This window comes from Baudoinia panamericana (genome assembly GCF_000338955.1).
Source record: "Baudoinia panamericana UAMH 10762 unplaced genomic scaffold BAUCOscaffold_6, whole genome shotgun sequence".
In the NCBI taxonomy this organism is placed as follows: Eukaryota; Fungi; Ascomycota; class Dothideomycetes; order Mycosphaerellales; family Teratosphaeriaceae; genus Baudoinia; species Baudoinia panamericana.
The window spans coordinates 448,712-476,261 of record NW_006911262.1 but is presented as its reverse complement, the minus strand read 5'-3'; the positions used below and the strand labels follow the sequence as shown (position 1 = coordinate 476,261).

Genomic DNA, 27,550 nt, shown 5'->3' with positions numbered 1-27,550 from the left:
TTATTGTACACAACCGCTGCAGGATACCGCACTCTACCTCACGTTTACCCACTGCTCAACCATGGCTTGGCAGCCACAGCCGGAGCAGCTCGTCCAGTTGTCGCAGTACTTGCGGGATTCGTTAAGTGGCCATGATGTTCAGGCGCAGCGGACTGCCGAGCAGGTGGGTCATTGCGCTTACGAAGCCGATAAAACGTACCAAGATGGGCTGACACGTCTATAGATGCTGCGGCAAGCGAAGTCTTCTCCTGATATCCTAAATTATCTGGCGTACCTCTGTGTGACTCCATCGCCACCTGGTGGTTTCTCGCCTAATGCGTACCATGCAGCGCGCAGTGCTGCTGCAATCATGCTCAAGAACAGCGTAAAGTCATCGTACCGTTCAATACCCGAGTCCAGCCAAGCATACCTCAAGTCTACGATACTAGTCGGCTTGAATGACGGCAACGCACAGATCCGCAACTACGTCGGCAATGTGATTACAGAGGTCGTACGACAGGGTGGAGTAATGGACTGGCCGCAGCTTCTCCCGGACCTTCTTTCTACGGTAGCGAACGAAAGCGGCCAATCGACGACCGAGGCTCAGGACGGCGCTCTGGGTGCGCTGTTCAAGATCTGCGAAGACAACAAGCGTGCTCTAGACAAGGAATACGCTAACCAAGGACGACCACTTGCTTATCTCCTCCCAAAGCTTCTCGACCTTACTGCCAACCCCACCGCCAGACTACGATCAAGAGCGCTCTCTGCACTCAACGTCTTTCTCACCGAGCCAATTGCACTGACTGTGCGAGACAACATCGACAATATCCTCCCGCAAATCGTCCGCTTGTCAACTGACAGTAATGAAGACGTACGGAGGTTCGTGTGCCGTTCGTTCGCGCTACTTGCAGACGGCATGCCAACGGCTCTTGTACCATATATCAACGGTGTAGTGGACTACACCCTCAACCAGCAGAAGGACGTTCAAAACGAGGAACTTGCCCTAGATGCGGCAGAGTTCTTCTTCGAAGCAAGCAATCAGCCTGCGATCCGTGATGCACTTGGCCCTTATCTTAGCAGAATCGTACCGGTCTTACTCGACTGTATGATTTACAGCGAGGACGACCAAGTCAAGATTGAAGCCGAAGCTGAAGAGGACGCTGAAGTAGAGGACGAGGAGAAGGACATAAAACCGCAGTTTGCCACCTCAAAGACTTCACGATCTGTGGCCGCCGCTTCCACAGCGCCATCCGCCACTAACGGACAGGCGCAAGCGAAGCCAGCAGTCAACGGCTACGCTTACGAAGACGATGATGAGCTTAGCGAAGGTGAGATTGAAGAAGACGATGAGCTTGATATTGACCCGGAGGACGAATGGAACCTTCGAAAGTGCTCAGCAGCTGCATTGGATAGCCTTGCATCGCACTTCGGCGGCGCAGTATTCGAGGTTACGCTTCCATGGCTTACGGAAAACATGGCCCACAGAGACTGGCAGAACAGAGAAGCAGCGGTACTAGCACTTGGCGCAATCGGCCCGGGCTGTATGGACAGCATTCAGCCTCACCTGCCCAAGCTGGTCCCATACATGATCACGCTCCTCAGCGATCAGCAGCCGGTTGTGCGACAAATCACTTGCTGGGCGCTGAGTCGCTTTGCGGGCTGGGCGTCACGGCTCGACAATAAACAGGAGTACTTCGAGCCTATGATGGACGGCATCCTTAAGCGTATGCTGGACGGCAATAAGAAAGTGCAGGAATCCGCAGCATCTGCCTTTGCCACCCTGGAAGAAGAGGCGAGAACAGAGCTGTCACCGTACGCTGGCATCATCGTGCAACAGTTTGTGCGCTGCTTTGAGCGCTACAAGGACAAGAACATGTACGTTCTGTACGACTGCGTGCAGACTCTCGCAGAATATGCGAGTCCAGAGCTCGCGAAACCGGAGCTTGTCCCATTACTGATGACCGCGCTGGTCGGGCGGTGGGAAAAGGTGCGGGATGAATCACGCGAAATGTTTCCGCTGCTTGAGTGCCTTTCATTCGTAGCAACTGCGCTGGGGTCTCATTTCACCCCTTTCGCCAAGCCCTTCTGGACGCGCTGCATTCGCATAATACAGAACAACCTCGAGGAGAGTGTGCGCGGCGCCGAGGAAATGTACCTGGACACCCCAGACAAGGACTTCCTGGTCACCAGCCTAGACTTGTTAAGCAGTATCATTCAGGCCCTTGATGAGCCATATAGCACGGAGCTGGCAAGGACAGCGCAGCCAAACATGTTCGAGTTGCTTGCGTACTGCATGAAGGATGCCAACAACGATGTCAGGCAGTCTGCGTACGCTTTGCTCGGAGACTGCGCTATCTACATCTTTCAACAATTACAGCAGTATATGCCGACCATTATGGAGATCCTACTGCAGCAGCTCGAGCTGGGCGAAGCGGCCAAGGACCCCGAGACCGGCTTTCGAGTGATTAACAACGCTTGTTGGTCTTGTGGTGAGATCGCGATGCGACACAAGGAAGGCATGGCACCCTATGTCGACCGACTGCTGACCAAGCTGGCTGTTATCATGTTCAGCAACGACGTACCGGAGTCGCTGAACGAGAACGCCGCCATTGCCCTTGGTCGCCTCGGCATCGCTTCTCACCAACAGCTCGCTCCGCACCTCGCCAACTTTGCAGGTCCCTTCCTGAACGCCATGCAGAAGGTCAGCTGGACGGACGAGAAAGGGCACGCCTACAAAGGCTTCTCAAGCGTCGTGCTCGACAACCCAAAGGCGATGGAGCAGTGCTTGCTTGATTTCTTCGTGGAGATGGCGAACGCACCTGGCGTCTTCCTCACAGGCATGCAGTCCGAAGGTCCACACGACAACTTCGAGCGCGTGCTCCGTGAGTACAAAAGTCTCATTGGCGACGGCTTCGACGGCTTCCTACACAACCTCCCGCCGCCGCAAGAGCACGCGCTCCGGCAGCTTTACGTCTTCTAGGGGCAGACATGAAGACTGTTTGCTGCCGCTGAAGTCTAGAGGTGGGATCGAATAATGACGATGTGTACATGATATGATCTTAGCGTTATGGAGGGAACAAGAATCTATGTAGTCCAGCGTAGTTAGCGTAGCATCTGTCCGCACTAGGCGGCAGCAATTGGATCTCGGCGTGGCGTTAGGGAGGTCTGACCTTGAAGGTCAGTGCCTGAAGCGGTGGCATGGGATCAGGGCGGGCTGCATGGACCACGGTGTGGAAAGCTATGGAGACACTTCTCCAAGGTATCAGGGACATAAGAGATGTTGCTTCAGTATGCATAGCAGCGTGATGCAAGCCAAAGCTTCGCCGTGGTGAACCTTCTCGGTACTTACTATTTCAACCGTGCCTCACTAAGACCGAATTTGAACCTTGATTGCCTAATGGCGCTGTTGTCTCAGGTGAAGACGCAATATGTCTTCACAGCTCAAACTCTAAATGACGAGCTCACGTGCCAGTGTCGGCATTCATGGTCACGCCGGCGTAACGGTCCCTGCAGCTGCAGCCTATCGAAGCCTCACCATCACTTGTTCAACTGAGCACAACACCTTCTGCGAAACATCTTTCACATTCGCCGCCAACAGCTTCACAATCACTTCACTGCTTTAAGAACTTCCACTCCTAACCCTCATCCCAGCAGATCAACTCGCCACCGTGCAACCTCTGCTTCAGCGAACAGTCATCCACCATCTCACTATTACGGAGGACTCGAACACCTCTGAGTGCAGGTCACGGTACCTCCAGGCGGCGCGGTGAGGCGCGGTAGAGGCAGCGGCGGAAGGCGCGAAGCCTGAACTGAAAGCTCGGCGCGTACCTCTATCACAACCACATCATTCACCGACTCGACGTCAAACACCATCACCACCACCATGTCGAAGGCAAAAGCCATCTCGGCTCAGCCGCCGCCGATGCCCACGAACAAAGATGACATCAACACCACCTGGACCTTCCTCGAGTGGGGCGTCGAGCGCATCATGTACAGTCTGAAGGAGGGCGTCGACCTTAAGACGTACATGTCACTATACACCATTATCCATAACTTCTGTACAGCGCAGAAGGCCGTCGGGCCACAGCAGAACAACCTCAATTCGAATCACCGAGGCGCGCACCTACTGGGCGAGGATCTGTATCACCGCCTTAACAACTACCTCAAGAACCACCTCGCCCATGTCCATGCCGAGATGGTCAAGCACACCGATGAGGCACTTCTCACATACTATAACGACGAGTGGAAGAGGTATACGGAAGGCGGCATCTACAACAACCACCTCTTCCGCTACCTCAACCGCCACTGGGTGAAACGGGAGATGGACGAGGGCAAGAAGGACATTTACGATGTCTACACATTGCATCTGGTGCGGTGGAAAGAGGACATGTTCGGCAGCACACAAAATGCAGTCATGGACGCGGTTCTGCGCCAGGTGGAGAAGCAGCGTAATGGCGAGACGATCGAGCAGCAAAAGATCAAGCTGGTGGTCGACTCATTCGTCGCGCTCGGCATCGATGAGTCGGATAGCACCAAGAGCAGTCACGACGTCTACCGTCAGTATTTCGAGAAGCCGTTCATAGACGCAACCACCAAGTACTACGAGCGGGAGTCGGAGGTCTTCCTCGCTGAGAATTCCGTGGTCGACTACATGAAGAAGGCCGAGCGTCGTCTGGACGAGGAGAAGGACCGTGTGCCGCTCTACTTGCTTGCGGAAATCATGCACCCACTGATGAAAGCATGCGAGACTGCGCTTATCGCCAAGCACTGCCAGCTTATGCGTGATGAGTTCCAGATCCTGCTTGACAATGACCGCGAGGAAGACATGGCAAGGATGTACAAGCTGCTGGCACGCATTCCGGAAGGCTTGGACCCACTTCGTACGCGCTTCGAGGCTCATGTGCGGCGAGCCGGCCTGCTTGCAGTAGAAAAAGTGGCTCAGCAGGGCGAGAATCTGGATCCGAAGGCTTACGTTGACGCGCTGCTGGAGGTCCACACGCAGTATGCTGCCCTGGTGCATTCAGCATTCGCTGGCGAGTCGGAGTTCGTGCGCTCGCTTGACAACGCTTGCCGTGAGTACGTCAACCGCAATGAGGTCTGCAAGAAGAACTCAGCTCGCTCGCCGGAGATGCTGGCCAAGCATGCGGACAACGTCCTCAAGCGCTCCACGAAAGCTACTGAGGAGGATGACATGGAGAAGCTGCTGAATCAAGTCATGACTATCTTCAAGTACATCGAGGACAAGGATGTCTTCCAAAAGTTCTACTCCCGCAACCTTGCCAAGCGTCTCGTCAACGGCACATCCGCCAACGCCGATGCGGAGACGTCCATGATCTCCAAGCTCAAAGATGCATCCGGCTTTGAGTACACCAATAAGCTTCAGCGCATGTTCCAGGACATGCAGACCTCCAAGGATCTCAACGCCGCATACGAAGACTGGTGTGAGCAAACATTCGATCGAGAAGACCGCAAAGAAGGCGTCGACGCTTACTACCAAATCCTCGGCACCGGTTTCTGGCCCTTGCAGCCCGCGACCACCCCGTTTGTTCCGCCACCAACCATCGTCAAGACATACGAGCGCTTCCAGAACTTCTACAACAGCAAGCACGGCGGGCGCAAGCTGACGTGGCTGTGGCATCTGTGCAAGGGTGAGATTCGCGCAAATTATATCAAGATGAACAAGGTGCCGTACACCTTCCAGGTCTCGACGTATCAAATGGCCATCCTTCTCCTGTTCAACGACTCGGAGGAGGTCAGCTACGACGACATGGCGAGCACGACCATGCTGCAGAAGGAGACGCTCGATCCTTCGCTGGGCATCATGCTCAAGGCCAAGGTTATCCAGGCCAACCCGGAGAGTGCGCCGACCCAGTCGGGTACATCCTACACTCTCAACCACGGCTTCAAGAACAAGAAGCTCAAGGTCAATCTCAACATGGCGATCAAGGCGGAGCAGAAGCAGGAGGCGGAGGATACACATAAGACCATCGAGGAAGATCGAAAGATGCTTATGCAGGTACGTATCATTTCCTACTCGCTAACACTCATGTATGTCGGGTGGATACGCTGACGTGTGCACTGCAGTCCGCGATTGTCCGCATAATGAAGTCGCGGAAAACCATGAAGCACAACCAGCTCGTCAGTGAGACCATCAATCAAATCAAAAACCGATTCAGCCCGAAGATTGCCGACATCAAGAAGTGCATCGACGTGCTGATCGAGAAGGAGTACCTTGAGCGTTTGGAGGGCGACGAGCTTGGCTACTTGGCGTAAGCAGCTGAAGCTTCATATGTGAGCATGAGGTACGATGGGATGCGGTACATGGTACTGACTAGGTGGCGGCGGCTGTATGTGGGGCTTTAGCAAGGCGTAGGCGTTGACGGGATGCTGCGGCATAGTAGTCACGGCTGGATTGACACCGTATGGGCGAATTATGGGTAGCATTTAGGTTGCAAAGGCGCCCATACGAGCTGGTAGATTGCGAGAACCACTGAACCAGATCTTTGAAGGACCGTCATTTGCACTTCGCACAGTCTGGCTCTGCCAAGTGCGCCATCCTGTCTTCCTGCCTAATCCTAGCTTGCCACGCCTTCTTGGAAAGTGATGAGATATCGTCTGCCGACTGATTTCTCCCTGTGCTATCTACCACGGGTACGTGCCAGTGGCACCGCTCAGAAATAAATTCTCTTCGCTGTCTCGGCCACCCTCAACCACATCTACCAACAACTTGACACTCGCATCAACCGGCATCGCGCCATTTGCGACCGTGTTGAACTCGCCCAACTCCGAAACAGTAAATCCGGGATTGTAAACCAACACCTTAACACCTGACGAAGCGAACTCGTTCTTGTGCACAGCAGCAACCATATTAAAAGCGGCTTTACTGGCGCTATACGCCACCGTTCTACCATAGTGCGTCGGCCGCTGACGGGTCGTATCAATCATCCGTCCGATCGAGCCGGCGCCGCTGGAAACGTTGACGATGCGTCTCAGCGGATGTGTGCTCTTCTTGAGCAAGTCCGCAAAGGCATCGCCCAGGATCAGCGGGCCGGTGGCGTTGGCGTCGAAGCAAGCTTGCATTTGCTCGCGCAGGTTCTCTGGGGATTTACGACCGATGGCGGCATTGTTGACTAGGATGTCGAGGCGGCCGGTTTGCTGTTCGACTGCGGCTGCGGCGGCGTGGATGGAGTCATCGCTTGTTACGTCCAGCTGGATGAAGGCAGATCCGCCGGGGTAGTTCCAAGATCTGAGCCTCTCCCACGCTGCTTGGCCTTCCTCTACGGAGCGGGCGGTCAGGTAGACGAAGTACGTTCCCTTGGCTGCAAGTTGCGCGGCGAGTTCGAAACCTATGCCGGTATTCGCTGGATGGGGCTGTTAGTCCGGATCGGCAAGACACAAAACACCTAGAGGCGTACCGCCAGTGATGAGCACGATGACTTTGTCAGGTTCCATATCTGTTTCTTAAGTAGAGGGTCGTACACGGGTACGAAAGGAAACGCGAGTACAATAGTGGAAGTTGACGAGGAAGTTGATATGAATAGAGTAGTGCACTTGGCCTACACATCTTCGTCTAACACAGTTAGAGCTATTGGTATATCTATCCAATGCCTCCGGCATCGCTATACTTGGCGGACATATGCTTCACTTTGCTCAAAGAACACAGCCATGAAGTTGTAGATCTCGTCCAGTGAGCGAAGCTACAGCATGGCGGAAGGGTTCGATTGAGCCTAGCGTCTCGGACTTAAGCTCCGACTCTCGCAAACACGCAACAGGGAGATGTTCATGAACTTGCATGGCTCGTGCGTACTGCGTAGTGGAGCGCAGCTGGCGAGAAGACCGGGTGATCGTGGGGGTGACACGGTAATGGCATAGGGTACGAAGGGGACATGTAGGTGTTGAACGCGCAGAGTCAAGTCAAAGTCCAGCCGGAAAGTTACTCGCGCTTAGGCCACTTTCACATGCAGCGTGACGAAGTTTGGAGAGACTTTCCAAGCCGGCCGACGTGTTTGCGACGCTTGGCACCAAGTTCAGTCGCCAACTCTCTGCCTCCGAATGCCAACTCTCCATTGCCTGTGAGCTTGACACAATGCTGCGATGACTGACGCTCCACAAGTACCAGCCACCTGAAGGAGAATTTCTGGCGCAGGCGACCAGTACGAAGATCTCGAACGTCGCGCAGTGAAGCACGTGTCCATCTTCCGCGGCGCTCCATCGCAGCGGATCATTCAGGAACGAGCGACACCTGTGACGAAGAAGAGTCACAGAGTAAGGGGCCTTCCATCAGGCAATCCACGACTGTTCTGCACACTTTGCCAGCCCCGCAAACAAATCATGACCAAGAAGTCAAACGTCCACTTCCAGACTCGCGAACGTCGGATGAGCAAGAGTAGTTCCGACATGAACGGCGACGCACGCAGTTCGAGTCGCAGCAATGGCGCAAAGAGCCCTACACGCGCCACGAACGGCAGCATACACAAGCTTGACGAGAAGCACGAGCGGCCTGGATTCGATAGGACCGACACCAGCGCCAGCGGATGGGCGACGGAGAATGAGGATGATGATACTGTATGTGTCGCACGGCGCGTGGAATGACGATGATGATGGCTGACTACTAGTCTCCAGGCTGCTGAGTTGAAGAAAGCCGAGGCGGAGAAGAAGAAGCAGAACTTCTGGACTCGCGCCCTCTGGACCTTCATCATGATCGGCATCTTCTTTGGCGCCATGTTCGCCGGTCATATCTATATCATCATCATTGTGACAGCCGTACAGATCATCTCGTTCAAGGAGGTGATTGCGATATCGAACGTGCCTTCCCGAGCCAGGAGTCTGCGGTTCACCAAGACGCTAAACTGGTACTTCCTCGGCACGACCATGTACTTCCTGTATGGCGAAAGTGTGATATACTACTTCAAGCACATCGTCTTGATCGACCGGGTCTTGCTACCGTTTGCGACTCATCATCGGTTCATCAGTTTTATGCTATATGTTATGGGTGAGTCACGCTTCTACGGATAGAGCTGCGGTCGTTACTGACAGAGATGGATAGGCTTCGTCTTCTTCGTCGCCTCGTTGCAGAAGGGTCACTACAAGTTCCAGTTCACACAATTCGCATGGACTCATATGGCCCTCTACCTAATCGTCGTGCAAGCGCACTTCATCATGAACAATATCTTCGAAGGCATGATCTGGTTCTTCCTGCCCGTCTCACTGGTCATCACGAACGACATCTTCGCTTACGTGTGCGGCATCACCTTCGGGCGAACACAGCTTATCAAGCTAAGCCCGAAGAAGACTGTCGAAGGTACGTAGTATACACTTCGGATGGTGTAGTTTCTCACTGATTGTCTCTGCAGGCTTTGTCGGCGCCTGGATCTGCACGATCATCCTCGGCTTCGCTCTCACCAACCTTCTCATGAAGTACAAGTACTTCATCTGCCCCGTCAACGACCTCGGCGCCAACATCTTCACCGGGTTGGAATGCGAACCGAATCCCGTCTTTATCCCGCGCACATACCAGCTTCCATTCGTTCCACACAACTGGACATTCTTACCAACCAAGGTTACCGTCTCGCCCATGCAGTTTCACATCATGATCATGAGCACGTTCGCCAGCTTGATCGCACCCTTTGGCGGCTTCTTCGCTTCCGGCCTCAAGCGAACTTTCAACATCAAGGACTTTGGCGACAGCATACCCGGTCATGGCGGCATGACGGACCGCATGGACTGTCAATTCATCATGGGCTTCTTCGCGTTCATGTACTACCAGTCGTTTATCGCAGTGTACAAGGCGTCCGTAGGCAGCGTGATCGAGACGGCTATCACAGGCCTGACACCGGAAGAACAGATGGAGGTCGTGAAAGGGCTAGCGAAGCACCTTTACAATCAAGGACAGGTCAGCATAAAGGTCCTTGAGTATCTGGGCGAAAATCTGCAGCTGCATGCTCGGCGGAGATGAAAGTGTTCAAGGAGTCTGTTGGCGTCGGAGACTGGCTTGCTTAGCGGTGCATTGGGCAGGAACCTCATGTGCATGCGTGTGCAGAGACATTGTAGGCATTGTAGCAACAGCACGATGCCATTAAGAGCATATGCTTATGCTACTCACCGCGTCCGCAAGTGCATTTCCGCCGATGCGCATTAGAAACGCTGATCGGCGGCTGACAAGTGCACAGAGTGCCCCACATCACCCCGCCTTCAATGCACGCGAGGAGTGTTGTGTGGAGTCGAGGGAGCTCGAGGCCCTCGATAAACACGCTGCCGATGTGCTGCCACTTAGCTCCGGCACGACTAGCCACGTCGTCGCAGCACTGCTTGTCCTGTTCCTAGCATCTGTTCAGCCTCAACGTGATTAAGTATTCCGGTCCTCTTCCCTCACTTGATTGCTTTAGACTACGGCAAGATGGCAACCACCGAGAGCAAGCGAGAGCGGAAGCCGTCCACTTCCGCTCCCATCACTGACTTCCAGGGTCCTGTTGGCCCGGAAGGCATCACAAGGCCGAAGCACAAGCGGACCGTCACAGGCTTTGGTGCTCAAGAAATCAAGAGTGTTGAGGCGAGCATTCCTGAGCCACAACGAGCGGCGTAAGTGACAACATTCGCTCTTTTCCAAGAACGAGCCTTAACTGACGAGCTTGTGTCTGTCCGCAGATGGAAGAAGTACTCGGCCAAAGAATTCACGACCCCGGATGAGTTCGAACAGGCGGTCGTCAAGCACATCGAAACCACTCTCGCCCGCTCCCTTTTCAACTGCGATGAGGCCGCCGCCTACTCCGGCACAGCTCTGGCCTTCCGTGACCGGCTGGTCATTGAGTGGAACCGCACGCAACAGCAGCAGACGCTCGCTGACCAGAAGAGAGTGTACTATCTTTCCCTCGAGTTCTTGATGGGCAGAGCGCTAGACAATGCCATGCTCAACGTTGGCATGAAGGACGTAGCCCGCAAGGGTCTCTCGGAGCTCGGCTTCCGTATGGAAGACATTGTCTCGCAGGAGCGAGATGCTGCGTTGGGTAATGGTGGTCTGGGTCGTCTTGCGGCTTGCTTCCTCGACTCCCTTGCTACGCTCAACTACCCGGCTTGGGGCTACGCTTTGAGGTACAAGTACGGTATCTTCCGGCAGGAGATCATTGATGGCTACCAGGTCGAAGTGCCGGATTACTGGCTTGACTTTAACCCGTGGGAGTTCCCTCGCCATGATGTTACCGTGGACGTGCAGTTCTACGGCAATGTCCGGAAGTACATGGACGAGAGCGGTAAGCAGGTCAGTGTGTGGGAGAACGGCGAGATTGTCACCGCTGTGGCGTACGATGCGCCTGTCCCCGGCTACGGGACGAGGACAACGAACAACCTGCGTTTGTGGTCTAGCAAGGCCTCCCACGGCGAGTTTGACTTCACGAAGTTCAACTCGGGTGAGTACGAGGCATCCGTAGCTGATCAGCAGCGTGCGGAGACCATCTCCGCCGTGTTGTATCCTAACGACAGCCTGGAGCGTGGTAAGGAACTCCGCTTGAAGCAGCAGTACTTCTGGTGCGCTGCATCACTCTACGATATCGTCCGCCGCTTCAAGAAGTCAAAGAAGGCGTGGAAGGACTTCCCGAATCAGGTCGCCATTCAGCTCAATGACACCCACCCGACGCTCGCCATTCCTGAGCTTCAGCGTATCCTGATTGACCAGGAGGGCCTAGAGTGGGACGAAGCATGGAGCATTGTACAGTCCACTTTCGGCTACACCAACCACACCGTGCTTCCGGAAGCACTCGAGAAGTGGTCTGTGCCGCTCATTCAGCACCTCCTGCCTCGCCACCTTCAAATCATCTATGACATCAACCTGAACTTCTTGCAATACGTCGAGCGTAACTTCCCCAAGGAGCGCGACATGCTGTCTCGCGTATCGATCATCGAGGAATCCAATCCGAAGATGGTGCGCATGGCTTACCTCGCGCTTATTGGCAGCCACAAGGTCAACGGTGTCGCCGAGCTGCATTCCGACCTCATCAAGACTACGATCTTTAAGGACTTCGTCAAGATCTATGGCCCAGACAAGTTCACCAACGTCACCAACGGCATCACGCCGCGCCGCTGGCTGCACCAGGCGAACCCGCGTCTCTCCGAGCTCATCGCCAGCAAGTTGGGCAGCTACGACTACCTCCGTGACCTAACGCTCCTCCACAAGATCGAAGCGTATGTCGACGACAAGGAGTTCCGCAAGGCATTCCAGGACATCAAGTACGCCAACAAAGCCCGTCTTGCAGCGTATACGTTAGAAGTGCAAGGCATCAAAGTCAACCCGAAGGCTCTCTTCGACATTCAGGTCAAGCGTATCCACGAGTACAAGCGCCAGCAGCTGAACATATTCGGCGTTATCCACCGCTATCTCGAGCTCAAGGCGATGTCTCCGAAGGATCGCAACAAGGTGCAGCCGCGCGTGTCGTTCTTCGGTGGTAAGGCGGCGCCTGGTTACTGGATGGCGAAGACGGTCATTCATCTCATCAACCAGGTCAGTAAGGTCATCAACGCGGACAAGGAGATAGGAGACCTGCTCAAGGTGGTCTTCTTGGAGGACTACAATGTCAGCAAGGCGGAGATCATTATTCCGGCTAGTGATATCAGTGAGCATATCTCCACGGCTGGAACGGAGGCTTCCGGCACGTCGAATATGAAGTTTGTGCTCAACGGTGGGCTGGTTATTGGTACATGCGATGGTGCGAACATCGAAATTACTCGTGAAGTCGGCGAGGACAACATTTTCCTCTTCGGCAACCTCTCCGAAGATGTCGAGGACCTACGGCACCAGCACTTCTACGGCGACTTCAAGCTCGACCCCATGCTCCAGAAAGTGTTCGACACCATCAAGTCCGGCATGTTCGGTGACGCCGGCCAGTTCTCGGCTCTGGTCAACTCGATTGTGGAGCACGGAGACTACTACCTCGTGTCTGACGACTTCAAGTCGTACATTGACACGCAGAAGCTCATTGACGAGGCGTACAAGGACCAGGAGGCGTGGTTGACCAAGACTATCACGAGCGTGAGCCGGATGGGCTTTTTCAGCAGTGACCGGTGTATCGATGAGTATGCGGAGATGATCTGTAAGTGCTGCGTATCTATCGATGTCGCTGATTCACGCTAACGAACATGGACAGGGAATGTCGAGCCTTTGACACCGCCGAAGCAGAATGGTGCATGAGGGAAAATGAAATGACTGTTATGCGTCACGGAGTATGGTTGAGAAGCGAGTGAAAAGTTCGTTTGCGTTTGGTGTCCGGTAGATCTCACATAATACAGTAGACAGTCTACTAGTCCTCCTTGAAACGAGAAACCGACTTACTCAACCTTTGTTGTGCCAATTGCGATGGACACGCTCCGCCTTCTCGTTGGTTGTACAACGTCAAAGCAGAGCCACAGCCACAGATCTACGGCTATCGCTACCGAGAGCGGGTAGGCGCTAATTCGCTATCACGCACGTGCCTATTGCGTGGCGCGGCGCCGCCGCCGTACTCCGCTCTTGGAGCGTGCGTGATGAAGCAATGCTGTCGTCCAACCGTTTCGTGCCTAGTATCCGCGACAACATACTCGGCTTCATTGGTAACATAGCAACGGTTGGCAGTTGGTTCTCACAACGACTCTCGTGTTGGCTATCCAATAGGCCGGAGCTGGGAGTCGCTTCTCTACGTCGACACACAAATATCAGGACGACTTAGGCGCAATAACATTGTGGAGGGCGGACTGCAAGAAGCGGACGTAATATACCAGCATTGAGCGGACCATAGCCGATGGCGCAGGCGGCGCTTCACAATGGCAACCCGACGTTCACCACATCCTACGTCTCTACGGCGCAAGAGACGTCGAGTTTCGACGCAGAAGGTCACATAGGCAGCATACACTGGCGACTGGAGCATGCGCCCAATAGCCATGGCGGAGATGGTGTGGCAGAAGATCCGTGGTGGACCGAGCCAGGAGCATCCCGGATACAGCAGCTTGGATCTACAGGCAAAGGCATCCTTATTGGAATGCTATCTGCCTTCGGATCTGCTGCGCTGGTCGCGATTGTGATAGCCATAATCTACTTCTTCCGGTATACTATGCGAGGCCGCATTCTCTTGGACCGTATGAGCAGGCCTGGCGAGTTCGACGATGAGCAACAGTTCCTGCGGGAAGAGGAGGAGGCGTTGGCGGAGATGGACGACTTGCAGCGGGCTGAGTATCACAGGGCGAAAGGTATATCACAAGAGATGTGAATTCGATCAATGACTTGGAAGCTAACGTCTGTGGCTAGCATTCGTCCAAGCAAACCCACCCGAGTCTGCACAGACGGATATTTCACTATCACAGTTTCTTGCTATACAAGAAAAGGGCGTCTCCGCGTGGGAGTTTGAGCCGGAATTGGAGATTGCTAACTGCTTTGTCGAGGCACGGACGGAGATTGAGTTCTTCGACGCAGAGTGCAGCGTCCAGAGTAACCTGCCAATACCGAAACAGAATGAAGTTTACTACTGGGAAGCGAAGCTGTACGATAAGCCGGATGCGACGATTGTTAACATTGGAGTGACGACAAAACCATATCCGCTGTTCAGGCTACCCGGTTTGCACCGGACATCAATCGCATACACCTCGACCGGCCACCGTCGCTTTAACCAGCCGTTTGCACCGACCACTTACGGCCCACCGTTCGTGCAAGGCGATGTCATTGGGGTAGGATATAGGCCCCGGACTGGCACTGTGTTCTTCACGCGCAATGGCAAGAAGCTGGACGATGTCGCTCATGGCCTTAAGTTGCAGAACTTCTTTCCCACAGTTGGAGCAAACGGACCAGCCAATGTTCACGTCAACTTCGGACAGATGGGCTTTGTCTTCATCGAAGCGAATGTCAAAAAATGGGGTCTGGCACCCATGACTGGAAGCTTGGCGCCGCCTCCACCATATGGCAGTGAGGCTGGCAGCATACTGTTGGAGGGCGGCCGAGAAGGCGTTCGTGAAGGGCAAGGCTACATAGGCGGTCATGGCCGGACGAACAGTGCGCAGGTGCGGTTACAGGGCCGGCCAACGCGGAGTCCAGGCCCTGAACGATCGCCCACAGATATTTCGCTAGCGCAGCTGAATCTGATGGATCCGACTCCCGAGGAGGAAGATATTGGAGAAGGCACAAGCGCTGATGCTTCTTCTGAAGAATCGCCGCAAGAACCGCAGCGTATTGATCCTGGCTTACCATTCGAGCCACACGACCACCCACCACCAGAGTACGAGAGTCCGGAGGAGGTTGATGATGATGGCTCGGATGACACGCCACGAGCATCCGAGCAGAATGAGCGGCAGCCTCTTCTGGCATCCGATGGGGAGCGGAGTCCGCCGATACCGACTTACGAAGCCGCTACCAGCGATGCGGATTCCAGACGAGGGAGAAGTTCGACTCGCTCGGGATCTTGAGGCGAGCAGGCTGGTAGCGCGGTATAGTGTAGGCTTAGCATTTGGCGTTGGCGTTGCTCCCAGGCGTAGAGCCGGGCTTGGTAGCGAAGCTATACCTGCAGCGCTCAAGGCGTGGCACGGACGTTGACGATGTACATGAGCACTATATGATAGGCACAGCTATCTACTCTTACGGACGCACAGTTACTCACTAGATGTTGGCCGCCTTCACTTCTTCACTCAATATTTCCGTTCAATTGGCCTAAGGCTCCAAAGTCTATGCCTGAAGACGCGCTAAGTGAACCTCGCGTCTGCGTTTGGAGACAGTAAATATGCGCTTTATTCGTGCAGTGTAGCGAGCACTCACTGGAGGCAGAGGCTATGGAAGCTCGGCAGTCTTACGATGGGCGACGACGACGACGAGTTCATGCTCGACGACGACCTTGACGGACTCGCGGACAACACCCTTCAGGAACTCGAACTGAATGCGTTTGCCTCTACCCAGCGGGCCAAGACTGCACTTCAACAGTCTCGTCCTGTGCAGAAGCCTCTCCGGAAGCCTTCGAGTCTGTCACGAAACGGCAGTATAGGCCAGCAAGGACCGTGGAAGCTTTCGCAGCAACGCAGCCAGTCAGGCTCAGGCCACTCGAATGGCCTTCGAGCTAACACGGCCGGTCCGCCGTCGTCCGATTATGGGCTTGACGAAGAAGACGTCGTTGATCTGGCCGGTCCCTCTGCTGTTGTCCCTCGCAGCACAGCTCCGCTTGCACGACCAGGTCTGCAACCAAGCCGGCCATCTGGCCCTGTGACATCTCGATATGCAGCAAAAGCTGCTCTAGATGCGGAGACTGAGGCGGCGTTCGCAGCAGCTGATGCTGAGCTTGGTGCTCACGCTCCCAAAGGGTGGGATTTGGAGGCTGAAGCGAGCAATGGCGTTGATCTTGCTGCCCTCCAGGCACGAGTGGCCGAGCTCGAGGCGGAGCAGGTTCGTCTGCGCCAAGCTGAGCAGGACGCTCGCGACGCTGCTTCTAGAAAGCAGGGTGAGATCGCCATTGTAAGGGCCAATCATGACAAGACCACAAAGGAGTATGAGCGCAGAATCGCAGTCATGCAGAAGTTGCATAGGGATGAAGCGATGAAGACGAAAGCGGAGCTAGAGGCTGGTAAGAAGGAACGTGAGAAAATGGAGACGGATAATCGCTTCTTGCAACATGACCTTGCGCAGGAGTCGGAAAGAGCGAAAAGACTGAACGGACCAGGCAAGGCTCGGTCGGCAGTGACGGCAATGGAGCAAGAAACTCCACGAAAGGCCAAACGAATGGTGCAGGGAGATGGCTTCGACGATCACGAGGTCCATGTGATCAGTCCAAGCAAGAGTAAAGACAAGCCAAAAGATGTTACGCCGAAGCACGCCAGCAAGCGCAAGCGAACAGCCAACGACAGCCCAGTCGCGCCGCTTTCTTTCACGCATCCGGCCGGAGTAGTGCGGCAGGAGAGTACCGAGCAGCCAACAAATGTTGGATATGTAGCTGCAAGTGACCGACTTGCGGAGGACAAACGCTTCGAATTCATGCAGCGCTTGCTGAATCACAGTCCGTTCCAAGGTCATGAGCACACACTGGAAGCTCTAGCGAAGCATAGTCTTCCCTCAACTGCTGGTAAGTCCATCGCTACGTTTCTTACGGACGAGCTTGCGCGGCCAGCGATCCCCGAAAAGCAGGAGTACCTGCCGCTAAAGTTGTCACGAGCTGTATTCCAGCTTTGGACCCGCTGTTTGAACGAGAAACATTTCGCTCCACTATACCTGCTGCTGGATCTTATCCGCTTCGCCCTCCATCTTGAGCCCTCATCCACGGCCTGTCAGCTCATCGACGACGCCGTTTCATTAGGCATCCGGACCATCGAACCTTTCGCTTCTGCGACGGCGAGAGCAGCGATCAACCCTACCTTTGCAGCTACCCTTGACCGACCGGCTAGAGAGAAGCTGGAAGATGATATTTGCGCAGACGAAGTTCTTGACTTACTACTCCAGCTCGCTCAAGCCGCTGAGCTCTACACTGATCGCATAATTGCATTCTGGCGTGTGGTGGAGATGCCGTTCATATTGCTCATGCTACACAAAGCGCAGCCCATCTACCAGATCACGACAGCATTGCAAATCCTCGCGACTTCTGCTCTTGACGGCACTAACGGCCCCATCAGCAGCGACGCAGAGACGCAAGCGGAGCAGGAGCCGCTGATAGTCGACCGCTTGACGTGTCTGCTGTTCGAGATGCCTGAGCCGGCACATGATGAGCCTGCCTACACCGACGCTGAGATTGCTGACCTCCGGCTGCAAGTGTTAGACGTCCTCAAGGCCATCTGTCGGACAGATCATGGCGGTCTGTTGATCGCTTCGCACAAGTCCGCAATTGGCCGTCTGGTCCGCTTCATTGATGCGCAAGTTAACAAGCTGTACACTTTACCTCCTTCGATGCTATGTCCTAGCGGCATTACGAGCGCTCATGGATTGGTGGCGCAAACCGTCAATCTTGCTGTCCGGCTATTCTACCACTTACTTCGAATGTACGACACTATAGACTTAAACCAGAAGCTTAGCACGGTGTTCGGAGGGCACCACAAATTCTTGGTTGGTATGAGTCGCGTCGCGTTCAGCGAGCAACTAGTGCTTGAATATGGACTTGAAGATGAGGTCGTGGAGGCTGCGCACACAATCCTGAACAATTCTCTCAGTCCTGAAGAGGGCGAGGCGTTGGTCCAGGCACTGGAGACACCGAGAGGCAGTAAAGGCAGCGAGGTGCGTATTCCTGTCAGACGCGGCCAGGAAGCAGAGCACAATGGAGACACTGAGATGGCTGAGGCAGGGTGAATGTGCATGGAATTCGTTTGAAGAGCGCGCACTGGCATACTGACGAAAAGCCGACATCGCTGGCTTTCAACCCCGCGTCTACGCCAGACACGGCCGTCATCCATCGTTAACGGTCGATCTCTCAGATCAATAACGCCTTTGTCATATTGTACCATCACTGGGTGCAGACAAGGCATGGCTGACCTTCCAAAGAGTGTCGGCTGGATCGGCCTGGGCCTGATGGGTTTACCCATGGCAGGCAACCTTCTCAAGAAGATGAGCAATGACACTCAGTTCTACATATACGACGTTGTGCCGGATGCCGTCAAACGGCTTGTTGAAGAAGGACAGGGCAGAGTGCATGCCTGCGTAAGCTCACGAGAGGTCACTGACAAGTCCGTATGCCGCGCTTGGGTAGCACCGTCCGCCTGAGCGATAGCACTAATATTCTTCTTGCAGGACTTAGTCCTGTCGATGGTACCTGAAGGCAGCCATGTCCGTGCTGTATACCTTACCCCAGAAATGGGCGTATTAGCTGGCGACGTCGGCTCGAAGGTATTGATTGACTGCTCTACAATCGATACTGGAACATCGCTTGCCGTACGTGATGCTTGCGCTGAACAGCACCCACGGGCCAGGTTTTACGATGCGCCAGTCTCCGGTGGAGTGCTTGGCGCCGACAAGGCAACATTGACGTTCATGCTCGGTTGTGCAGAAGACGACGCAAACGTAAGCTTACTGAAACAGCTGCTTGGCATGATGGGTGGCAATATATTCTGCTGTGGTGGGCCTGCTTTGGGTCTGACAGCTAAGCTTTGCAACAACTACTGCAGCGCTATGATCTCGATTGCTACCAGCGAAGCTATGAACATTGGCATGGCGTCGGGTATGGATCCACGTGTACTGGCGAACATCTTCCATACGTCGACCGCCCAGTCAGCGATCCTTGATGATTGGTGTCCTGTACCGGGGCTGTGCCCCGATGCTCCATCGAGCAAAGGTTACAAGGGTGGCTTCCGCATTGGTCTGATGAGGAAGGACGTTGGGCTTGCCGTAGATACTGCAGAGAGGGTTGGCGTGAAGCTCGCGCTAGGCCACGAGGGTTTGAGGGTGTACGATGAGGCGAGCAAAGATCCTAAGTGCGAAGGCTTGGACTCGAGAGTGGTCTATCGCTATCTTGGCGGGAAGGAAAACTGGAGGGAAAGCTTCCCGGAAGAGGTGCCAATGGTGAGGGACGAGAAGCGGAGGTTGCTAAAGAAGGCGAGGGAGATGGGGTTGTAAGTCGTTTCATCAAGCCCAGACTGCAAACTGACCAGCAAGAATCGAGGTAGAAAAGAAACACTTTCTGCAGCCACCACAAGCTAGCCTTCGCCAAGCAAGTCAATGTCTGCCAGCGCCGTATTAGCCATCTGGCTTAGCATCTTCTTCACTGTGCTCTGGTTGATTCGCGCAATCACTGTTGGCCAGATACTTGGGTAATAGCTAATGCCAACAAGACCAGTGTCGCCCTCCTCGCTTCCGTTGCTGTCAGGTGTGACACTCTCGGCTGCTGATAGGTCAGCACGTGGTTCTGCTGTCGTCGATTCGCCAGACTGGCCCGTTTCGAGAACCTGATTAGCGCCCTTCACTGAGCCGATTCCTGAAACGCCCTCGGTCAGCGGTTGGGCATGAAGACATTTTGGCCTTCCGTAAGTGGCTGGGACTTCGAGAGCAGCAGATCACATCTTACCTTTGTTGGTCAAGCTGAAGCTTTGTGCCAATCCGATCACGGTATGTGGCGACCAGGTGCTGTCCTATTACAGGAATTGTAGGTTGACTGTGAGCACACCTGTGTCGACAGAACGGTGCAATGTGTAGTATGGTCGAAGCTGCGGTTGTGCTTCAAGGTAATAAACTCGGATTAGGCACCAGCAAACGTTTCGGTCTGCGGTGAATGCATTGTCCTGAGAAGCGACATAGCGATCCAGGCTCGATAGCTTAACAATAACATCCATGCATTACAAATATGTATCTCAACCGCTATGCAACCGTTGTGCCCACATGTTCAGTGCGTCTGCGCTGTCTAAGCGCTAAGCCGAACTTCTGCTGGACTGTGGGTATCTGTGCAATGTCCTAACGCCTCGCTTCGTGTGTCAAACAAAACTATGTGCTCGCAAGCATGAGAATACTGACGAATCAATGACTTGCCTTGCGTGCCTTCCCGTCTTCGACCAATCGCACATCCTCACTGCCCAGCTCCCTCTCCATTGCTGCCAACCGCTCAATCTCCACCTGTATGCCCATCACCCAATGATCCCTCTCAGCACGCGAGCGGGCCTTGAAAACCACGCTCCTTCCCGTTGCGCCCAGCTGACTGACCCTAGTAAGCTTCGTCTTCGTCTTCGCGCCTGCAGCATCACCGTCTTGCCTTGCGGAATCTGCCTCGCGGTCACGCACGTCATCCACGAACTGCGAGCTGCGGAACCATGACTTCGACTTTGCGTGCCAGATGACGAACGTGGTCATGGCATCTTCATCGGTGCTGGTCCAGTTGTCCTCCAAGTAGATGCGGGGAAGAGCATGGTGGCCCGGTGCGTTTGAATCGAAGGTTTTGTTCTGGTACAGGAGGTCATTCGCCGTCAAAAGACCGGAGTAGAGATAGCAGCCTTGAAGGTCGATAGCAGCGATCCTTTCGTGGTGGATATGGACGAGCTTTTGGCCGGAGCGAGCACGGAGCGTGTCCTGGAAGATCAGTAAATGGCCGTGCGAAAGGATCACGTGGCAGCGAGTGAAGGTTGTGTGGCGCCTAGGCTTCCGGAAAAGCAGGCCAGATAGGTGTATGGCACGGCACTGCGCGATGCCACACATGTTGTACATAATCGGACTTGCATAACTTTGGCTGACCTCCCACTTGTAAGCGAAGCTGCCGACTTGCGCCTCGGCACGCTCGTCGATGTTGAGAGCGGTGAGATTCTGCGCACGAACGGACTTGAAGAGATCCATGTCTGCCTTTGCACGGTGATGCCAGTAGTGTACGAGCGCACGGACACGAACCATCCATAAGTTTCGCGCAGTCGTGTCGTGTGCCTGGAGACGAACGATGAGACCGTTTTTGAGTACGAGCTCGAAGACTCTATCATCGTCCACCTCAGTAGTATCTCCATCGTCGGTGCGGCTGTTGTTCGTGCCAACCTGCGACTCATCCGCAGTGTTGAACTCAACATCTGGGCCTTCTTCCAGGTTTTCGTCGGCGGGCGTGGCACCACGATGCATCTTACGCACGCTTTTGACATCGCACAGGTCGATGAACCCGTCGCAGCGCATCAGCATGTTGACGTTGCGATCCGCCTCCACTGCAGCCTCGTTATCATGCGCCTTTTGGTCGGCGCGTGACTTCACAGCTTCCGTATCTAGCCACGAGATGTGCCTCCCTTCGAGCGGATAAGGATCAACATCGTAGCTCTGCGGTACTTCATCCACAAGTTGCTTGGTAGTTGGTACATTACCGTTCGCACGTACTGCCATCTTCGGTGGAGGAGGCGGCGTAGCTTGCGCCGGTCGAAGGAACAATAGGTACTGATTCTGGCTGGTGAAGTACAGGCGCTTGTACAGCATCTTGCCCATTCTGCGCTCGTGTCCCTTTTGCGACGTTAGGCGGATGAGGAAGCCTTCAACAGGCAACGGTTCGTCTAGTCGATCTCCGTCCTGTGTCTTTGTGTAGAGCGGATAGTGGTCCTTCGGTCGAAGTTCTAGCTCGTGCGTTTTGTTCATGGCCACAGTGCCGTACATGCGCTGCTCGATGGCGCCGTACACCCACTCAAGGCGATCGTAGCGTTTCCATGCCAAGCCGACTCGACCGTACTGGGCCCATGCTTTCAGTACGTCCGTCCACTCCGGAGAAGCTTCAAGCATTTTCACACAACGTGCGATGATGGCGCCTGCAGCACCTTGCTCCTGATTCACGGCCCGCAGAAGCGCAGTGTCATCGCCCTCGGCAGCCTCGGATAAGAGCTTGCTTGACTCCACGATCCCAAACGGATCATCAAGCCGCAAGCAAACACTCAGATCCGGCACATTAACCTGAAGTGTCTGTGCTCGCTTCCAGCCGAGTATGCCACGCAAGAAGGTGTACCATTCTACGGACGCTGCCGACGACTGTGGTCGGAGATAGTAGATGGTTGTCCTTGCGTTCTTCGTCGTCCAGACACACAGCGTTTTGTCTAAGCTTGAATACAAATCGACATGCGCTCGCCGCGGGCTCAGCAGAACGTCGAACTTTGGCCGCTTCTTTGCCTTACCGACGTCTGCGGCCGACGCAGCAATGACCCTCGTTTGATAGAGTTGCAGTACCGATTCTGCATCCTCCTCCGAGTGTCTGCGGCACACGATCATGAATTCCCGCCATTTATCTAGTGATTTCGTCTCTACGCCTTCACTGATGCGCTCGTCGAATGCTGCGCCCACCGTCTGCTGAGTAATGTCCATCCGCACCAGCATGCGGTCCATCTTCAGCACTTCGCCTTCTCGTAGCTTGTTCCACTTAAAGGTCCCTCTCGCCGCCAGCCGCTGTGCTCTGTGCCGCAGCTGGTGCTTTGCAGACTCGCTGAATCGTATGCGCGGCACGTTGGTACTAACTTTGTTCGCCACCTGATCAAGCAGCGGCAGACTGCTTGCCCGTTGCGACAGATGCCCGCCGTCTGTCTGGCTTTGTCCTGCATCTTCGGTCTCTGGGGCGGTCTCATTCTCACTTGCTGCTGCAGCTCGTTGACCGTGGAGGAGACTTGTCGTACTCGCTGTTGTATCCGCTGTTGCACCATTGGTCTGCGCGCTCTGACTACTAGGTCTTGGCAAGTCTGCTGCGTCGCTCTCGGGTGCAACGGGCTCTCGGGCATCGGTTCCGGATATTGGACGTGCAGCAGTGAAAGTTGGTGTCCTACCGCCAGATACGTAACGCTTGTACCATGACTTCCGGTGGCTCTTGAGCCATCCTTCGGGAATAGGCCCTATGAATGCGCGGCGTGCTGTTGCGTGGAGATGCTCGGGTGTACTATGCTCGAGTCGTCGGGCAGTGTATGAGTCGGGTGGAAGGGTGGTCATCACTGCATTATCCTATGCTTCAGATTCCAGATGCATCATACTTCGAATCGTTATATTATTGCTACTGTATTTACGCCTCATTGCAATACATCGGTATGGTGTACGGTGACCGCGCCTGCTCGAGCACTATGGTTGGCTTGGCAAGTCTTAAACACAGACGCTGACGTCGGCGCTCGGGGAGCAAGAGCGGCTTAAGCCGTACACACTCAACAGCATGCACAATTCTACTTGTAATCTGCTGTCGTTCCTCGCCTGTCTGCGTGACTGTCTCCAGCTCTGTCATGGCCACCTCTACGATCGGTTTTAGAGGAACTCCGATATATCTCCCACACGACCGACTCCCGCCATCTCCATGCTCGAGGATCCGGTAACTTCGCAACCTGCAGCGCTATCGAAACGGACCGCTATACGCGCCTCTGGTCTATACCGTTTCCAGATGTACTATCATGACCTGCATCAACAGTGCCCGCTCCAGCCCTGCTCGCGGCGAGGACGTCTTTTGACCGGAGCTGAAGTATGAACCGTATACTGTCTTACTGTGCACTTTCTCTCTATCTTCTTGAAGGGCACAATTTCTTTACCATCTGCCGCTTGCTTGGATGGACCCGTTTACTATCGCAGCCACAGTCGTAAGTCTCGCCGGCGTATGTTGAAGACAGTGTGCAAAGGCGCTTCTTGGCTGCCAATCGCAAGCAGCATAGTCCGCCGTTTATTCATTTACTTTCGCGTGCTTTTATGTCAACCCGCTCATGATCAATTCCTAGACCAAGATTACCACAACATGCCTGACGACAGGGAAAGCCATATACGATCTGTCTTGCAAGTATCAAGATGCTCCACGGAATATGGTTGCGATCTCTGCCGAAGTCGCTGTCATCAGCGCCTCCCTCTCTCAGATTCAAGCCCTTGTGTTGTCGAAGCAGAACCCGGAACAGCTCCTCCGCTCTAGACCTGAGGTAGCAGCGACCTTAGACACCTCGCTGACCGGTTGTATGGTCCTGTTCAGCTGCTTGGACGAGGAGATTCGTGAGGTATCCAGGCACGCCCGAGGCCTGGATAAGCTGTCGTGGCTGGGCAAAGTGAAGACCGTCTGGAAGCAGGAGAAGTTCCAAGAGCTTCTGGATGGTATCCGAGGGCAGCAGCTGGCAATCAACACGCTGATTCAGCTTCTACAGATGTACGTGCCGTACCGGCTAATGGGCAGAATTACCACTTGGCTTACCACAGCAGGGACTCTCTGAATGAGATCACGCAATTGTTACAGCGGAACGCTCCTGAGCTGAAGAAAACGGTAGAGCGAACCAACACGCTGCGCCGTTCTCACCCACTAATCAGAGTGGCCGAGTCAATCTACAGTCAGGAAGATCGAGCGAGCGTCTACTCGAAAGCCGATTCTATACTGGCGTCTTCCGACCTCGAATTCGACTTTGATGACATCATTGTCAACAGCGCAGCTTACCGACGAGCCTTAGCAGCAGCCAGGCAACAAACTAGCGCTCCTCGACAGCAAACGGAAGAACCAGACCAAGATCTCATCGACTTTTCGGAAAACGACACGCTTCGGCAATTCCAAGTTGCTGATCAGGATGCCGGAGTAAAGGCGATCTCTGACGATCTACTTGGCCTTCGCTTTTCAGTGATTGTATGTCTTGAGAATCTCGCTATGCATCTCTGCTGTCCACACGACGCAGGATCTGTGCGCTAAATTGATTGTGTAGATTGACGAACCCACCTCGGAAGCTGCAGGCAATTTCGATTTCCCGCTCGACGTGAGCGAAAGTAGGACTCCTGAACCACAACCTGTGCTGCCTTCGCATATACCTACCGAGGCAAGCATACGGTCCGGTCTGGCTGCTACGCATTCCAGTCTCATCAACATTCCCAACCGTGTCCTTAGCGACAGACCCAGGTCGGTCGATGCCTCTGCAGAAAAGCTAGACGTGAAACCCAGTGGAACTCCGGAAGTCAACAGCTCCCCAAGGGGTACCCGTTCACCTACTCCGAGCATACCCGCCGAGGCCACATCCCGACCTCAGCGAACATGTCGCAAGTGCAACGAGGTTCTGAGCGGACAATTCGTCCGGGCACTGGGCGCGACTTTCCACTTGGAATGCTTTACCTGTCAGGTGCGGGGCATTGCCTTTTCCAGTGTTTCTGGTACTCCACTGACGTGCGAATTAGGACTGTGGCAAAATTGTGGCTACCAAGTTCTTTCCTGTTCCTGGAGATGGGTCCCAACAACATCCCTTGTGTGAACGAGACTACTTCCGAAGGTTGGATCTGCTCTGCTATAGCTGCGGCGAGAGTTTGCGTGGTTCATACGTCACCGCGCTGGACCGAAAGTACCATACCGACCATTTCGGATGTGGGTACGAGTCTTGCATAACTCTTTTCGGCTCTAGCGACTCATACTACGAGCATGACGGTGGGATCTATTGCTTGGTTCATTACGCCTCGGCCTTCGCCAAAATCTGCAAGGGCTGCACATTGCCCGTCTTAAAGCAATTCGTCGAGATATTCAGGGACGGCCAAAACCAACACTGGCATCCGGAATGTTACATGATACACAAATATTGGAACTGTACAATGTCCAATATCGTACCGATACGTAAAGTCGGCAGCTTCTGGACTGATATGGACGGCCAGAAGCTCGATATAGTGGCCTTGTCGCAACGGATAGCCTCCATCGAGGACACGATATCTCGGACGTGGAGTATCCTGAGTACCTTCGAAGAAAAGGCGGCTGCAACGATTTCTGAGCTATTCGTGGCAAGCCCTAAGTCCGATGATGCTCAACTTGCTATACAGAGGATATCCCTTGTCTTGTCGTCGGTAGGTTTTCTTTTTGCGGTACTGGAATCGGTCAACGAAAGGAGGCTTCGAACCAGTCTAGCAGGTACGTCAGTACGCGGTGGCATTCCACGACGATCCGTACTAATAACAACGTAGGTGTAGCTTTTTCAAGAGAGTCGAAACTACTCTGTAAGAAGATAGTGGCGCTTATGCAGGACGTTGTGGAGTCGCATAAATCCACTTCACCTCCCAATGGTGTCACGCAGAAGTTCATGTCACTAGTCACCGGAGTCGCTTACAACTTGAAGCTTCTCATCCGGATAGCCTTGAGTGGATCCTCTGACTCACCCAATGAACTGATGGAGCCGTTCTTGAGGGACATGTCCGTCATGGATGTCAACCGCGATCTTCGATACTATCGAAGCCGCATCTCCTCCATGGTGTCTACGTCGAATGACCTATGCGTGGGCTGTCGAACAGCAGTGGAAGCTGCTTGCTTCAAAGCGAAGAATGAACCAATCCGACTCTGGCATCAACAGTGCCTCCCTTGCCCAAGATGTCATCGCTCCCAGGCCTTTGGCACGTTTCCGCATATACCTGGATCGCCTGCTCCAGTAACGCTAACTCTGGTGTGTAATTTCTGTAAGACTGGACTTGATCGAAACACTACCATCGTTCCACAAACTAGGCTGTTTGTCCATTTGCTTTGGACTGTACTGGCGCGGGCCATGTTGACTGTTGGGTGCGACTTTGCGGCCTTGCTAGACGTGCAAAGGGTAGATCTTGGGGAGAAAGCAGCAGGGGCGGGCGCAGCACCGCAGCTGCATGATGGCGCTCAACAAGTGTCAGCGTAAATGGGATCACACAACGACTGGATGTGGTTTGGATTCTCGGAGCTCATCCGTGGACATAGGACACAGAGAGACTACGTAGCTTCACCCCACGGCTTTAATGTCGGCTCTAGTGGACCTGCCCGTCTTAAGCAGCGTAAGGCCACGTTCTTGCACAATGCTAGTGGCCACATCATTACATCGCCTCAAAGATGTGGATGTCCACAATCAATGAGAGCACTGATGACCGGTGGCCCCCTTTGGGGCGTTGCAGGTCATGGCCGGCGGAGCGCTACATGTAAAGGACTATACATAGAGTGCTGGAGCGACCGCAAGCACGTAGACATGTCGTGGATACCATCAAGTCCTCCTGTCGAACGCTCCACAGTGATGCTTGGAGACGAGCAATCTGAAGGGAAGGGAGAACAACAATGACGGGCACAAATGTACAAGCCTCGCCGCTTTCAGCTCGTCTTTGTCTTGACTACATAGACAAAGTGGTTCGTGATCTCTGAATGAACAGTTTGATCATACTATTCTCATCCGCCTGACTGAAGCCACTCATTGCAATCCCAATCCCATCGCTTCTGCCAGTGACTGTCTGGAGTTTGGCGGTAGGGTGGGGCCCTCT

At 54.3% G+C, this 27,550-nt stretch overlaps 10 protein-coding genes across 10 annotated transcripts; 8 read left to right on the top strand and 2 right to left on the bottom strand.

Moving 5' to 3' along the window:
* Window positions 1–61: 61 nt before the first annotated feature.
* Window positions 62–2,959, top strand: BAUCODRAFT_69765 (uncharacterized protein; the record flags this gene model as incomplete). The annotated part of the gene is made up of 2 exons (XM_007678076.1): window positions 62–163; window positions 224–2,959. The coding sequence occupies 2 exons, from the start codon at window positions 62–64 to the stop codon at window positions 2,957–2,959; spliced, it is 2,838 nt and encodes a 945-aa protein (XP_007676266.1).
* Window positions 2,960–3,437: 478 nt separating this feature from the next.
* BAUCODRAFT_33693 (uncharacterized protein) lies at window positions 3,438–6,390 on the top strand. Its single transcript, XM_007677874.1, has 2 exons — window positions 3,438–5,995; window positions 6,064–6,390. The coding sequence occupies exons 1-2, from the start codon at window positions 3,863–3,865 to the stop codon at window positions 6,250–6,252; spliced, it is 2,322 nt and encodes a 773-aa protein (XP_007676064.1). The 5' UTR covers window positions 3,438–3,862; the 3' UTR covers window positions 6,253–6,390.
* BAUCODRAFT_472464 (uncharacterized protein) lies at window positions 6,336–7,568 on the bottom strand. Its single transcript, XM_007678279.1, has 2 exons — window positions 7,395–7,568; window positions 6,336–7,340 (listed from the first exon to the last, which is right to left on the bottom strand). The coding sequence occupies exons 1-2, from the start codon at window positions 7,429–7,431 to the stop codon at window positions 6,622–6,624; spliced, it is 756 nt and encodes a 251-aa protein (XP_007676469.1). The 5' UTR covers window positions 7,432–7,568; the 3' UTR covers window positions 6,336–6,621.
* A 431-nt stretch (window positions 7,569–7,999) lies between these two features.
* BAUCODRAFT_33690 (uncharacterized protein) lies at window positions 8,000–10,259 on the top strand. The gene is made up of 4 exons (XM_007677873.1): window positions 8,000–8,544; window positions 8,602–8,971; window positions 9,026–9,280; window positions 9,333–10,259. Exons 1-4 carry the CDS (start codon window positions 8,311–8,313, stop codon window positions 9,932–9,934), a joined length of 1,461 nt encoding a protein of 486 aa, XP_007676063.1. The 5' UTR covers window positions 8,000–8,310; the 3' UTR covers window positions 9,935–10,259.
* BAUCODRAFT_33689 (glycosyltransferase family 35 protein) lies at window positions 10,220–13,299 on the top strand. Its single transcript, XM_007677872.1, has 3 exons — window positions 10,220–10,557; window positions 10,624–13,058; window positions 13,113–13,299. Exons 1-3 carry the CDS (start codon window positions 10,376–10,378, stop codon window positions 13,154–13,156), a joined length of 2,661 nt encoding a protein of 886 aa, XP_007676062.1. The 5' UTR covers window positions 10,220–10,375; the 3' UTR covers window positions 13,157–13,299.
* A 307-nt stretch (window positions 13,300–13,606) lies between these two features.
* Window positions 13,607–15,597, top strand: BAUCODRAFT_33688 (uncharacterized protein). Its single transcript, XM_007677871.1, has 2 exons — window positions 13,607–14,187; window positions 14,246–15,597. The coding sequence occupies exons 1-2, from the start codon at window positions 13,743–13,745 to the stop codon at window positions 15,391–15,393; spliced, it is 1,593 nt and encodes a 530-aa protein (XP_007676061.1). The 5' UTR covers window positions 13,607–13,742; the 3' UTR covers window positions 15,394–15,597.
* A 178-nt stretch (window positions 15,598–15,775) lies between these two features.
* On the top strand, window positions 15,776–18,241 carry BAUCODRAFT_70256 (uncharacterized protein; the record flags this gene model as incomplete). The annotated part of the gene is made up of 2 exons (XM_007678111.1): window positions 15,776–15,942; window positions 16,126–18,241. The coding sequence occupies 2 exons, from the start codon at window positions 15,776–15,778 to the stop codon at window positions 18,239–18,241; spliced, it is 2,283 nt and encodes a 760-aa protein (XP_007676301.1).
* A 174-nt stretch (window positions 18,242–18,415) lies between these two features.
* BAUCODRAFT_70484 (uncharacterized protein) lies at window positions 18,416–19,501 on the top strand (the record flags this gene model as incomplete). Its single annotated transcript, XM_007678128.1, has 2 exons — window positions 18,416–18,619; window positions 18,680–19,501. 2 exons carry the CDS (start codon window positions 18,416–18,418, stop codon window positions 19,499–19,501), a joined length of 1,026 nt encoding a protein of 341 aa, XP_007676318.1.
* Window positions 19,502–19,581: 80 nt separating this feature from the next.
* BAUCODRAFT_147983 (uncharacterized protein) lies at window positions 19,582–23,296 on the bottom strand (the record flags this gene model as incomplete). The annotated part of the gene is made up of 2 exons (XM_007678278.1): window positions 19,582–19,766; window positions 20,449–23,296. 2 exons carry the CDS (start codon window positions 23,294–23,296, stop codon window positions 19,582–19,584), a joined length of 3,033 nt encoding a protein of 1,010 aa, XP_007676468.1.
* A 249-nt stretch (window positions 23,297–23,545) lies between these two features.
* Window positions 23,546–27,427, top strand: BAUCODRAFT_33682 (uncharacterized protein). The gene is made up of 6 exons (XM_007677870.1): window positions 23,546–23,925; window positions 24,061–24,473; window positions 24,527–24,938; window positions 25,015–25,422; window positions 25,478–26,192; window positions 26,246–27,427. Exons 1-6 carry the CDS (start codon window positions 23,896–23,898, stop codon window positions 26,941–26,943), a joined length of 2,676 nt encoding a protein of 891 aa, XP_007676060.1. The 5' UTR covers window positions 23,546–23,895; the 3' UTR covers window positions 26,944–27,427.
* Window positions 27,428–27,550: the final 123 nt, after the last annotated feature.

What these genes read in the sequence shown, in the direction of transcription:
- BAUCODRAFT_33688 (XM_007677871.1), top strand. Translation starts at nt 13,743, where the DNA reads ATGGCGCAGGCGGCGCTTCACAATGGCAACCCGACGTTCACCACATCC. An exon ending in TGAGTATCACAGGGCGAAAG is followed by an intron (nt 14,188 to 14,245) that starts GTATATCACAAG and finishes GTCTGTGGCTAG; the next exon opens with CATTCGTCCAAGCAAACCCA.
- BAUCODRAFT_33693 (XM_007677874.1), top strand. Translation starts at nt 3,863, where the DNA reads ATGTCGAAGGCAAAAGCCATCTCGGCTCAGCCGCCGCCGATGCCCACG. An exon ending in ATCGAAAGATGCTTATGCAG is followed by an intron (nt 5,996 to 6,063) that starts GTACGTATCATT and finishes TGTGCACTGCAG; the next exon opens with TCCGCGATTGTCCGCATAAT.
- BAUCODRAFT_33689 (XM_007677872.1), top strand. Translation starts at nt 10,376, where the DNA reads ATGGCAACCACCGAGAGCAAGCGAGAGCGGAAGCCGTCCACTTCCGCT. An exon ending in CCTGAGCCACAACGAGCGGC is followed by an intron (nt 10,558 to 10,623) that starts GTAAGTGACAAC and finishes GTCTGTCCGCAG; the next exon opens with ATGGAAGAAGTACTCGGCCA. An exon ending in TGAGTATGCGGAGATGATCT is followed by an intron (nt 13,059 to 13,112) that starts GTAAGTGCTGCG and finishes GAACATGGACAG; the next exon opens with GGAATGTCGAGCCTTTGACA.
- BAUCODRAFT_33690 (XM_007677873.1), top strand. Translation starts at nt 8,311, where the DNA reads ATGACCAAGAAGTCAAACGTCCACTTCCAGACTCGCGAACGTCGGATG. An exon ending in AGAATGAGGATGATGATACT is followed by an intron (nt 8,545 to 8,601) that starts GTATGTGTCGCA and finishes ACTAGTCTCCAG; the next exon opens with GCTGCTGAGTTGAAGAAAGC. An exon ending in CCCGAAGAAGACTGTCGAAG is followed by an intron (nt 9,281 to 9,332) that starts GTACGTAGTATA and finishes TTGTCTCTGCAG; the next exon opens with GCTTTGTCGGCGCCTGGATC.
- BAUCODRAFT_33682 (XM_007677870.1), top strand. Translation starts at nt 23,896, where the DNA reads ATGGACCCGTTTACTATCGCAGCCACAGTC. An exon ending in GCCTTCGCTTTTCAGTGATT is followed by an intron (nt 24,939 to 25,014) that starts GTATGTCTTGAG and finishes TTGATTGTGTAG; the next exon opens with ATTGACGAACCCACCTCGGA. An exon ending in TGGAATGCTTTACCTGTCAG is followed by an intron (nt 25,423 to 25,477) that starts GTGCGGGGCATT and finishes CGTGCGAATTAG; the next exon opens with GACTGTGGCAAAATTGTGGC.
- BAUCODRAFT_472464 (XM_007678279.1), bottom strand. Translation starts at nt 7,431, where the DNA reads ATGGAACCTGACAAAGTCATCGTGCTCATCACTGGCG. An exon ending in CATCGTGCTCATCACTGGCG is followed by an intron (nt 7,341 to 7,394) that starts GTACGCCTCTAG and finishes AGCCCCATCCAG; the next exon opens with CGAATACCGGCATAGGTTTC.